At 48.2% G+C, this 12,932-nt stretch overlaps 1 protein-coding gene across 1 annotated transcript in view; it reads right to left on the bottom strand.

The window, feature by feature from the left end:
• The window catches only part of TBC1D10C (TBC1 domain family member 10C), a 185,753-nt gene that overhangs the window by 154,341 nt on the left and 18,480 nt on the right, over positions 1 to 12,932 (bottom strand). The window contains exon 2 of the mRNA XM_078659202.1: positions 11,976 to 12,198. Coding sequence (XP_078515328.1) covers positions 11,976 to 12,163 — 188 coding nt within the window. The 5' untranslated portion in view covers positions 12,164 to 12,198. The remainder of the gene's footprint in view (positions 1 to 11,975; positions 12,199 to 12,932) is intronic.

The following is a 12,932-nucleotide window of genomic DNA, read 5'->3' as shown; positions in this document are numbered from 1 at the left end:
AGGGCAGCAGCCGTGCTTATTTTTCTCCCCCACTCAATAATTACTTGAAACTGAACTGTTGTTCGCAAAACTATTGTCTCCTGGAGATTCCCTGTCTGCAAACAGGGAAGAGACCACCCTTTTTGCAGATAGTGAAAAGGGTAGGTAACGCAGATCTTTGCGGACCTACTCATTCTCCCCATTGTTATTTATTGGTCTTTTTGTTATTTTTGATCCATGAGGTATTCACTGCCTGCAAACAACGTTGAATAGAAATATTCTGTCCAGTCTTTGCACCTAGTGATAAGATAGGCAGTGCTGACTTTTTAGTCCCTCGTTACGAGCCGTCATGTCTGTCTTCTCCCCACTGATTAATAGCCTGTTTAGCCCGGACCGTGTATTAGAGGTGGACCATATAGCTCCACTAGAAGGCACCCCTAATAAGGACATGTTCATAAACTATGGATTAGTCACCATAGCCTATAATAAATTGTGGCACAGGTATACCGAAGAGAGTCAAGACAAACAGTGGCCACTGGCAGGATCCTTTGACCTTGATAAAATAGAAACGTTAGAAATAGCCCTTCGAAATAATAAGACAACGCCAATTATGCTCGACAGTCTCGGTATGTGGCGCAGAGAGGCTATGCAACGACAGAGAAAAGACGAGGACAAACCAAGTAGAGAAATATACCGACAGGACAACCCCAGGACATCGCTACCCACGACTTATCCCCCGACACTATGCAAAAGACGACCAGACTTAGGGCCAGACCAATGCGCTTTTTGTAGGTATGTCGGACACTGGAAAGCCCAATGCCCGACTCTACTGAGCGTGAGTAAAGGCAAAGGGCCGACAGGAACGACAGGCCGGCAGTACGAGAAAAAGCACGAGACAAAGAAGAACCCGACTTACATAGACAGCCAGACAGAACCACCACGTTTGATTATGCCCGATGGCACAGATTTCGCCAGGACAATTTCAGCGGCATGCTCAAGTTTTCCTAGGTCGGGCAACGTCAAGACGGGAACCCAGCCTCGTTTCAAATTCACAGACGGAAAGAGATAATTATGACCAATAACTGTTTTATATTCGTCTTGGGTCTTTGTATGTCGTACTTGTACTGTCCCCCGTCTGAGTTTGTGTGTATGTAATGTACAAATCTGCGTCATCCCTCTACACGTGTTTCCGTGTTACTCAACCTCTGTTAGCAGAAACTTAGCATAAAAGCAACCTGGAAAGAAAGAAATGGTAAAACAAAATCCGTAGACCATTAATGAACTAGAACTTTTAATTTAGCACAACAAACAAGGAATAATAACGGTAAACTGTAGAAAATGAAAGTCAAACAGAACATTCGCCCCCCCCCCCATTCTGGAACCTTCCAAAGTAGGGCAGGGTTACGGCTACGCCCAACCAACGGCAACCCATATAAGGCGGGCCCGGCCGCCAACTCTTGGTCAGGAAATCTTAACGTATGGGGGAGCCGGAGGAGAGGCAGGAGCCAGCAGCCGGGGCAGTTGTAGGTAGTCCCGCCACATGTCTCCTCAGCCAGCCGCAACGGGCCTGGATAGACTTAAGTAGTCCCGCCACATGTCCAGAGGAGAACGAGGCACCTTTTTTCCTTTTCTCTTCCGTAACAGCCGCAGCAGCTCTGGACGGCGGGATGTCCTGCACGTACCTCCACCACAATTTGTCCAAGTTGGGCTGGGAGGGAGAGGCGACGCGGACGAGCCTCTCCCACCTCCACCGATAGGAGGTCCCCCAGCCCCCGGCCCGACGCCGAACACCCCCAGTCAGGCGATGGTGCCAATACTTCCACGGCACCGAACACACCATGGTGGCACCCCAGTACTTGCGCAGCACCGAACGTGCAATGGTGGCCATATTTTCGGAACACCGAACCTGCAATGACTGCACTGATACTCGTGCCGCGCCGAATGCGCGCCACAGGTGGCCATACTCCCACAGCACTGAGCCCAGGACTTGGGGAACACCGGATGTGGAGAGACCTTCATGCGGGGCGATGAAAAGGATCGGCATGGAGTGCACCGGGAGAAGGAGACGATGCGGACGAGTCTCCCTCGCCCCCCCCAGGTGGGGGCATCACAGCTGCACCCCAGCTGAACGTCCCGCTTTCACACAACAGGGACCTCTTCCTTTCACTCCGAAGGATCTCTCCCACTCTTGCAAACTCGACGAGAGTGGCCCCTGTAGGGCCTCAAAATGGCGTCTGGGTCCGCTGGAAGGCGGGCCCCGGCCACTAGAGTAACTTTGACCAGCAATATAACTCGAACATTTGCCCCCTGGAGCACGAGCCCCCATCTCCGACAGCATCTCCGCAGCCTTGAAGATCCTACAAAGGTCCCCGGCGGAACCTTCGGCCTCTGCAGGCTTCCGGTAAGGGACGGCTGCCTTGATCGCCAACGAAACAAACATGACATTGCCACTCCTTCTGTTAGCATGAATTCTAGAACTGCCGAAAAGGACTCTGGTCCAAACTGCCAGTAATGGGAAACATTTCCCCCTGATGCTGCTTCCGGACTGAGCCGGCCCCGCCCAAAATGGCGCTGGTATCAATCGGAACTTACGAACACCTCGTGGTGTTCCTTCGCACTAATATAAACTTGATGTTCCGAGATTTTATATGATCCTTTGTACACTTGGCTAGAAAAGACAAGGAGAACTCACTCGACGAACAGTATGAAAGGATCCCCGTTACAAATGTTGATTACAAATGTACAATGTATTATATTTTTATAACTGATGTAAACCTCATTTACGACGCACACGTACGGTATGCATATAGGAAATCTGATTACCACTATTATGATTATGCTTCTAAATTATGAAAATAAATGCCCCCGAACCCCCAGCCAATTAATAGACGTTTTAGTCTCTCACAAATGAATGAGTAAAACTTTCCGATGTTTTTATTGCTGCAAACGACACCCCCCACCGTACGCACTTTAGCCATTGCCACGACCGGCCAAATACGACCGCACCCTCATAATCCTCATGCTGACATGATTATGCAAAATAAAGTTTTTGAAACTATGGACGGGTATTGCATGCGTTATTTTTAAAAAATGTGGGATCGGTGGGAAAGTTCTTTTCTGTGCACCCTACTCTGCTCTCTCTTTAAGGTTAAAAGAAGATGGTTGCCCAGCCCTGGAGGACGGATCCGATCGACAACACGACACTCCGCCTTCAACGTACGCGACTGACCCATGAGCTCTCGCGTAGAGGAAGACCTTGACTTCCAAGGATGGGTAAAACGAACGGTGTAAATGAGGGAATGTAAAAGGAGGGTGAAATGAAATAATGTAAATGTTATAAAGTACAACGTTCCAAAGTATCAGGGAACGGAGCTGACCCAAGAACCGAAGAACCTTAGAACGCCACAGCGTTGAACGAGGTTTTAAGGATCCCGATAGTGAGATACATCCTTTGACTAGATACCTCGCACTAAGCACCTCTGGTTTCCTTTTTACGTTTCCCCGCACACGACCTATATGGACACACTACCCCCCCTCGACTCCAGAAACCATATCCCCGGGGACCCTGCCCCGAGGAGGAAAGACGAGTAAGAGGTAAGTAAAGGACTTATGAATCCATGTATTTGAATATGCGCGAATGCTGTCTCCCCCACCCCCCTTTTTTCCCTCCCTCTGCAGGTTACATCAGAGATTACAGCCGAGGTGTGGCGAAGATCTGAAGCCTTGCCATGTCTAATACACGAAGCGGACTAGCGCCGCAAGGTGGTGTCTAAGCGCGCCTGCAAACTACTCACGTATCGAACAAACCCGAAAAATTAGCGCAACCTGATAAAAAGTGATCACCCTTAAACCAGACCGGACGAATGAACCCATGTCACGTATGATGCGAAACTATGAGGGAATGTGTGTGTGTGACTGAGGCGTCGACCCAACTGGTCGAAGGACCGAGAATGCGAGAAGTGCGACAAAATGGTACCTCCTTTCTTCTTTCCTTTTTCTCAAGGCACGTCCCCTCTACCCTGTCTAATGCTCAAACTGCATGATTACAAGATTCTAACGCAGACCCGTGAATGCCCTTTACTGTGTAATGCACTAAATAGCCTTTCTTGAATACACCGCCACCCTCTCTGTTGCACGTGTACTATTTAGCCTGCCGTTGCACTCTCTCTCTCTCTCTCTCTCTCTCTCTCTCTCTCTCTCTCTCTCTCTCTCTCTCTCTCTCTCTCTCTCTCTCTCTCTCTCTCTCTCTCTCTCTCTCTCTCTCTCTCTCTCTCTCTCTCCTCTATTTTTGCACTCCCACTCTTCCGAGTGATTAGCCCCGAAATTGGCAGACTGCCACCCCTAGCACACCACCTAATTGGCTTCAAATACCGTCAGTATTTGCACAAAAACTTGTCTTTAATACAATCACCCTGAAGCCGCGTCATTACCTCTCCTTTTCCGCTAGAAGTCAATGAACCGAGGTTGGGCCGTAAGGGAAAGGACAGGTAAGACGACAGAGGTTCCCTAATCTGACCCGAAATAAGGGAACTACCTGTCAACGGCTCCTATGGTATAAAACAAGGACCTCAGAATACGCGACCCTCCCCTCCCCGAATTGTCGCAATACCCAAACCGGAAAAATGATCACCCCTGTTACCTCCCCTGCATCAGCCGCCCAAAAACTGGAATTATGAAACTACCCCTCATTTCCGGTTGTGAGAGATGGGTCGATTTATGCCCTTACCACAAGTTTCCTATGTCCCTGGTTGTTCCCCATAAAACCCCTGTCCTTCCTAATTAAGTAATCGGGCTGTAAAAGGTTACGTAGGATCCAGAGTGATGTTTTACAAGGTTAACAGACTAGTCCAAGGTAAAGAAATCATCGAAATGAACCCCGTAGTAGTTGAAAGGCAGGATGCATCGATAGAAAGGAAATGTTTAGTCATGTTCGTCTCTCAGCAAAATACCTGTGTAGTACCATGTTGACGACTCACAGTACCCTTTGTAAATGTAAAACTCTAGAGAACGGCATATCTTTGCCAGGTTCGTCTCACGGAGGTGGGTCACCATCAGATGAACTGTCGTGACTGTAATAAATAATTGTAAAGGAAAGTCATAGTAAACCCAACAGGCCCGTCACCGGTCATTCATATGCCAGTTGTGAACGCTAATATAACGGGCATTTTTCATTCTTTGCCTGGAGCTGGGAGAGAAATAGACTTTTTGATTATCTTCATCTGCAAATTCTCTAAAGACTGTCTTTTCAAACTTGTTTAAGGGTACTGCTGTTGGAGGAGAGAAGGACCGGATGTGGGAGCACGAGGCCTGACTACAGACTAAGGAACACCTGCGACATTAGCCAAGGCGAGACCACGACAGAAAAGAGCTGCAGGACGAGGCACTGTTTTCGACAACATGAGAAGAAAGGGTCGACCTGATGCCCCTGCTCGATGTCCAGTGTCTGTCGACAAGTCCCCGCTCTCTGAATTCGGTCACACGCCCGCCTATTTGAAGTCTCTCGTTTCCCTAGTTTTGTTCCTAATTTGGCCTTGCTCCATCCCCCTTTTCCTCTGACCTACCCTATGGACTGTTTTGTACGCTCTTCTTCCATCTGAACTTTCTGACAAACACCTCAAAGGACACAGGGCGAAAAGGACCTTTTCGACCAGAAACGCGAGGAAAGGGTCGTGCCCTGCAACGCAGAACTTAGAACAGAGCTGGACTTGTAGCTCCACCGCCGGTGCTCAACAGCGCCAACGAAAGGCAACAAAGAATGATGAGAACTCGTTAAACTTCGAACATTTGACATCTCCAATCGCCGTTTCTGCTAGACCTCATTTCTCTCCCAGCCGCCATCGTTTTGATCATGCTCCAATCCGAACCTGATATATATGTAATAACCTGCCAGTATGAAATATGCTTGCTGCTCTCGCTACAGAATCGTTTTTGTATTGCATTCCTATGACTTTCCTGCTAAACAAATTGATCAAAGTTTATCAAATAGGCCCACCTCCTAAAAACTAGAAACGTTAAAATGTATTGTTTACAACTCTTTTCCTCTAGGGTTCCTACCGTTTTCTTTCTCATGCCCACCACAATAGAACCGAGTAGAAAATGAACCAGCAAGATGTCTTGAATATGTTAAAGGGAGGACTGTTGAAAATTAGTACGTTTTGGTGAACATTATCTGCGCCATCTTGCCTCTTCCCCTGATGCCACACTTTTGTCGTGCGCGCCCGCCATTTTTTTAAGATGCCCCGATCAGAGCGAACCCTTTTGCATGCTGCTGGCCCCTGACATAGCCCTTCGCCTTCACTAAGCCTGCACGCTGACCACCCCCTGCTTGCACCTGCCTTGAGTCATAAACCCCTCTTCGGCGCTGCTCTGCCCCAGGCCCTCATCCTGTTCCCAGCGCGACACCTCCCTGCTTCCCTTTCATGATCTCCGGTCCTTAGATGCAAACCCCCTTTTTTCCCTGTGTGCCCGTTTTGTCTTCCCCGTTCCCAGGCCGACACCCAGCTCTGCCGATACCATTCCTTGCCCCTCCCCGTACAATAGAAAGCTTCCCCCATCAAAGGATCCCCGGGTTGATCAAAGCCCCCACTCCATGAGATCCGATCGAACCCCCCACATTCCGTGAATCGGCGGAATATCCAGCTGCGTGATACTCATCACCTGTTGTGACTAGGGTGGGGACTTCAACTGTAAATGTGTGTGGGAACGGGCCCAAAGGGGATTTCCGGGAATATCTTTTCCATACATCAAAGCTTTAACATGAATGTGTAATCTACAATAAAGTCGTAAAACAGTGTATAAGAGGCCAGGCCTCAGAAATGTATCTAGAGCACCTCAGAACGATACCTTCTGTCCGTTTCGTTGTGTTCTCCTCCGGAGAAAATAAAAACCTTGTTTCCTGCTTTCCAGTCTCCAGCGCCTGCCTCTTCATTGATTAAATAACTAGAGGGTCACAGAGGCAATACCGCCGGGCAAATATCGATTGTCCCCGACCCGAATCAGGTTTTAACATGCATGCCAAGTGTGACATCAGAAGGCGGAGAGTACAGTGCAGCAATGACATCCCATGACGTCACAGAGAAGGATTCCACAAGGCAGTGTGTGGCATCTGATAGGCTGACACTGCATGCCAAGTGTGACATCAGAAGGCGGAGAGTACAGTGCAGCAATGACATCCCATGACGTCACAGAGAAGGATTCAACAAGGCAGTGTGTGGCATCTGATAGGCTGACACTGCATGCCAAGTGTGACATCAGAAGGAGCAGAGTACAGTGCAGCAATCACATCATATGACGTCACAGAGAAGGATTCCACTAGGCAATGTGTGGCATCTGATAGGCTGACACTACGTGCCAAGTGTGACATCAGAAGGAGCAGAGTACAGTGCAGCAATCACATCATATGACGTCACAGAGAAGGATTCCACTAGGCAATGTGTGGCATCTGATAGGCTGACACTACATGCCAAGTGTGACATCAGAAGGAGCAGAGTACAGTGCAGCAATGACATCACATGACGTCACAGAGAAGGATTCCACAAGGCAATGTGTGGCATCTGATAGGCTGACACTGCATGCCAAGTGTGAAAGTACAAAACCGTATGTGGCTTCACAATGAACAAAGACAGGGGCCAGGTGTGCCGAGTCCTGTGTGATGTCACAGTTTTCCATGGCAGCTGATATTGTGCAGATACTTTCATAGGTATCATTCTGCCACAGTCACACTAAACTCTCAGATTATCCAACTAGTCAACGTTTCCAACATACTTGCCATCTACATACCTGGAGGTTGCCACAAACACACATTTCAACCATCTTTAATTGAACACAATCCTCCCTCAGCGGCTTATGCTGCTTCTCCCTTCAGACACTTTAAATCTTCTTTAACACATTCTGCGCCAAATGCCCCCCTTTCTGGGCCCTGGGCCACTTCGTGGGCACTAGGCAGTATTTGCAGTGAGTACTTTCATACACAGTACTGGTGCACACCGATTGGATAACCAAGTTACTCTTCCAAAACCTTTGATCTACCAATGGCAAGCAGGCAATGTGTGCTGTGGAGGGGTTAGAGTGATTGGAACCAATATCGATTCAGATATTTATATTTTAAAACAAGCATTGGCAAAGCCCATGGCGCTGTTTCGTATTTGTCATGCACCTTTGTGTGTATTGCCCCAGCTGTGCTAGAAAGAAAATCCCATAATGAAATAACACCATGGGCTACAACAATGTGAAACCTGAGTGGGATGGAGGGGTGGCCTCTTACCTAGATAAACTACATTAGTAGAGTTAAGCTATGCCATCAAAAAGAGTATTATGAAATGGACTCAGAAGTAGTGGTGTGCACTTAAAAGGCAAAGCTAAGCATTTTATAGTGTACACATTTGAGAAAGGCACAGCATTTAAGTTGCGATTTTTGATAGTCTTAGCAAACACAAGTCTTAATTTTGTAAAAAAAAATTGCTGTAAATTCAACATGTTCAAAGTGCATGACAGCCAAGTGAAACAAATTAACCACTGTGTCTTATAGATAGGCCAAGACATCCAAAAAGGTATAAATCAACTGTCAACATGTCATTGTACCAGCAAATTAAAAACATCAAAGAACAAACATGGAGTCTAAAGCTACATGGAATATCTGCAATCTAAAACAAGCACTAGCAAAGGCAATAGGTCTCGCCTATGTGAGATCTATTGGCGTTGTTGGGGTGGAGTGGCATTGTGTGGCATGGAGTGGAGGAGAATTGTGTGGTATGTAGTGGCATTTTGTGGTGTGGTGTAAATGTAGTAGGGCTTATATAGTGCACGTATCACCCCCGAAGGGGTCTCAAGGCGCTGTACACGTACTGCTGTGGAACCCTTCCTGGCCTTTCCCTGTGAAGTGCCCACTCTTGGGCACCCCCAAGGTGAGGCCAGGCATCCTAGCGCTGTTGGGGCCGTTGTGGAGATTAAGCAAGCGTTGCAGAGTGAGACCCATGATTAGAATAGGCACCGAGGCGAGAATTATCAGGTCCGGGGAAATTAAGCCCAAGACCCGCCGATGCGGGAATTGAACCCTGGTCCGGGCCAGACCTCTGCATCAGGGTCTACCGCTCTAATCATTGAGCCACACTTCTCCACTGTGTGAAGTGGCATTGGGTGGGGTGAAGTGTGCTGTGAGATGAGGAGTGGAGATGTGTGACATTGTGTGGTGTGGAATGGCATTGTGTGGAGTGCAGCGGATTGGCACTGTGTCGTGTGGAACAAGGCATTCTGTGGTCTAAAGTGGCATGTCATGGAGTGGAGTGGCATTCTGTGGTGTGGAGTGGCATTGGGTGGCGTGAAGTGCGCTGCGAGGTGTAAAGTGGAGATGTGTGACATTGTTTGATGTGGAGTGAAGTAGCATTGTGGGGCATTCAGTGGAGTGTAATCGCATTGTGAGGCATGGAGTGGCATTCAGTGAAGTGGAGTTGACTGGTATAGTGTGTGTGAGTTTGAGTGGAGTAGCACTGTGTGGAGTGGTGTGGCATTATGTGGCTTTGAGTGGAGTAGAATGGCAGTGTGTGGTGTGGAGTGGAGGGGCTTGTGTTGAGTGAAGTACAGAGGCATTGTGTGGCATAGAGTGGAGTGAAGTGGCATTATAAGTCACGAAGCGGAGTGGACTGGCATTAAATGGGGTGGAGCGCTATATTCATACAATTAGAATTGAGAGGAGTGGAGTGACACTGAGTCAAATAGAGTGGAGTGGCATTGTGTAGAGTGCAGTGGATTGGCATCGTGTGGTGTGAAACAAAACGGCATTCTGTGATCTGAAGTGGCATGTCATGTAGTGGAGTGATATTCTGTGGTGTGGAGTGGCATTGGGTGGCATGAAGTGCGCTGTGAGGTGTAGAGTGGAGATATGTGACATTGTGTGAGTGGAGTGGAATTGTGGGGTATTCAGTTGAGTGACATTGCATTGTGAGGCATTGAGTGGCATTCAGTGAAGTGGAGTGGTGTTGACTGGTATAGAGTGTGTGACTTAGAGTGAAGTGGCACTGTGTGGAGTGGCATTGTGTGGCTTTGAGTGGAGTAGAATGGCATTGTGTGGTGTGGAGTGGCGGGACTTGTGTTGAGTGGAGTACAGAGGCATTGTGTGGCATAGAGTGGCGAGAAGTGGCATGCAGCAGAGTGTCATTGCGTGGAGTGGCAGAGTGTGGACTGGAGTGGCATTATGTGCCACAAAGATTAGTGGACTGGCATTACATGGAGTGGAGCGCTATATTCTTACAATTAGAATTGTGTGGGGTGGAGTGGCACTGAGAGAAATGAAGTTAGGTGGCACTGAGTCGAGTGGAGTGAAATGATGTTGAGTGGAGTAGAGTGGAGTACATTGTGTAGCACTGAGTAGCACTGTTTATCATGGAGTTTAGTGGCATTGTGTGGATTGCAGTGGATTGGCATTGTGTGGTGTGAAGTGGCATGTCATGGAGTGGAGTGGCATTCTGTCGTGTGGAGTGGCATAGGGTGGCATGGAATGGAGTGGCATTGTATGAACTGCAGTAGAGTGGACTGGCATTGTGTGGAGAGGAGTGGCATTGTGTGGATTGCAGTGGATTGGCATTATGTGGTGTGAAGTGGCATTGGGTGGCATGGAATGGAGTGGTATTGAGTGGAGTGGAGTAGCATTGTGTGGAGAGGAGTGGCATTGTGTGCAGTAGAAAGTCATTGTGAGGTGTTGAGTGGCATTGTGTGGCATGGAGTGGAGTGGAATTGTGTGGAGTGGAGTAGAATTGCATGGCAAGTAGTGGAATTGTGTGGTCTGGAGTGCAATTGTGTGACACTGACTTGTGTATCATGGAGTGGAGTGGAATTTTCTGAAGTGGAACAGTATTGCGTTGAGTGGAATTGTGTAGTGTGGAGTGGAATTGTGTGGCATGGATTGGTGTGGAATTGTGTGGTGTGGAGTGAATTGTGTGGTGGGGTGTGGAATTGTGTGGTGTGGAATGGAGTGGATTTATGTGGGGAGTGGAGTGGAATTGTGTGATAAGGAGTGGAACTTTGACATTCAAAGGGGAACCCATTCAATCCAAAGCCATTGAATATTTGTAAGCTATGTAAGACTCGGGTTCCTCTCCACATTCTGCAGTGGAGCCCCATCATTTTGTGTTTTGCCTCTGAGATTGAAATAAATAGATGGCGGAGAGGACCGCCCCTGGGTGGGGTCAGCTGAATCTAGACTCAGGACAGCATGATGCAGCACAAGGCACACAGGCGGAAACATCAGTTTGGGATCCTATAACTGGTGGAGGAGATGGCTGGTGGCAGGTTGGTGGTGCATATAGGTTGGAGTTTGGAGCCACTTAGTTACGGGTACTTTGTGAATTTTAAGGTTTCTGTTGTGGGATTTACTGTAATCATGATGGTAAACACTTGTTTAAAGCCTGTTGCAGCAACACCACTTTCCTATTTCCCTTTCCCCATGGAGATTCGCCGAGAAAAAGCCAGAAAAATGTGCAGTGGGAAAAGTGCTGACACGTGGGCCTAAGCTGTGGGAATCGTGTGAAACTACTGATGTGGAAACCCACACCATTAGGACTGAAGGTCTGAGGACTGATTTACAGTTTGGTGGTAATGCAAAGTCCTCACTCTTCTGAACATAATGCCGGTGGTTCTTCCAGTTGCGCAAATTGAGCTGGTGGATTTTCATGTGGATTTATCCAATCTTCCAGAAACTGGAAGATTTCCCATTACCACCACATTGTAAATCAGGTCATTAAACACTGATGACATATAGGCACCTTCCCAGGTGCTACAAAAGCAACCCATGTTATCTTAGACTAGTTTCTTATAAGACATCTCTTTCCCAGATCTGGCAGCACCACCACTGTCACCAGATCAACAGGATTCAAGGGACATGGCAGTCACAAACCACAAGTGTGTGGATCCCCTTAGATAAGAGTGCTACACAAGTCCGAACACATACATGTACGGTGAGATGTTTCAGAATTAAGGAGTGCATGGTCAGTAGAACTGCTCACCTTCTGTCTGAGGTTCCTTGGCCAATGAATCCATATCTGTCTGTCTTGCGATATGGCGCAGCTCCGTCATACTCCGAGTCGGACCCCACCGAGCTACAGTCATCGCGCAGGTCTAGAGAGGAGCCGAAGGTGTCTGACATCCCATCTATAGTGCTGGTCAGGCTCACGGCATCCGGCATGGCAGCCATAGTGAAGGTTTGGAGGACACCATGAGAAGCCTTCCCTGAAACAAGAGAAATTATCAGGTGAGGACAGTGATCACACCAAGTGGACGGAAAGGTCAAGCACGGTCAGCAAGAACACCAATGACTGCTTTTACAGAAACATCTGCTGGCAGAAAGAGGGAATGCTGTTCTTACCCTACCTGCTGGTGAGAAGAGGGAGTGCTGGTCTTTGAGTAATCTCTGCTGGTTAGCGCTGCTCTTAGAAGTGGACTTGCTAGAATAAGCCAGTGGTACTGGTGCCACAGTGACACCTGCTGGTGGAAAGAGGAAGTGCTGCTGTCTGGGTGACACCTTCTGGTTGGTGCTGGCAGTGTTGATTTTCCATTTAACAGTGCTGGCAGGAGCAGGAAGGGCTGTTGCTACAGTGGTGGTCACTGACTTTGATGTTCTTACAAATATACTGACTGACCTGTGGTGGCAGTGCTACTGCTACAGTGACACCTGCTGTCCAGAGCCAGGAGTGTTACCGGCCGGTCTGGGCTAAGGAGTGCTACTCTTACAGTCACCCCTACTGGTGGGAAGAGGGAGTGCCGCTCTTAGAGTAATAATTCATGCATGTAAGTGCTGAGAATGCGGTTATTACTGTGACACTTGCTGATCGGAAGAGGGAGTTCTGTTCTTAGTCTTATCCCTGATGTTCAGTATTAGGAGTCCTGCTCTTACAGTGATACCTGCTGGTGGGAAGAGGCAGTGCTGCTCTTTGAGCAATAATTTATGTCGGTAAGTGCTGTGA

This window comes from Lissotriton helveticus, chromosome 1_1 (genome assembly GCF_964261635.1).
Source record: "Lissotriton helveticus chromosome 1_1, aLisHel1.1, whole genome shotgun sequence".
Taxonomy (NCBI): domain Eukaryota; kingdom Metazoa; phylum Chordata; class Amphibia; order Caudata; family Salamandridae; genus Lissotriton; species Lissotriton helveticus.
The sequence above is the reverse complement of the archived record's forward strand: the minus strand, read 5'-3'. Positions and strand labels throughout refer to the sequence as shown.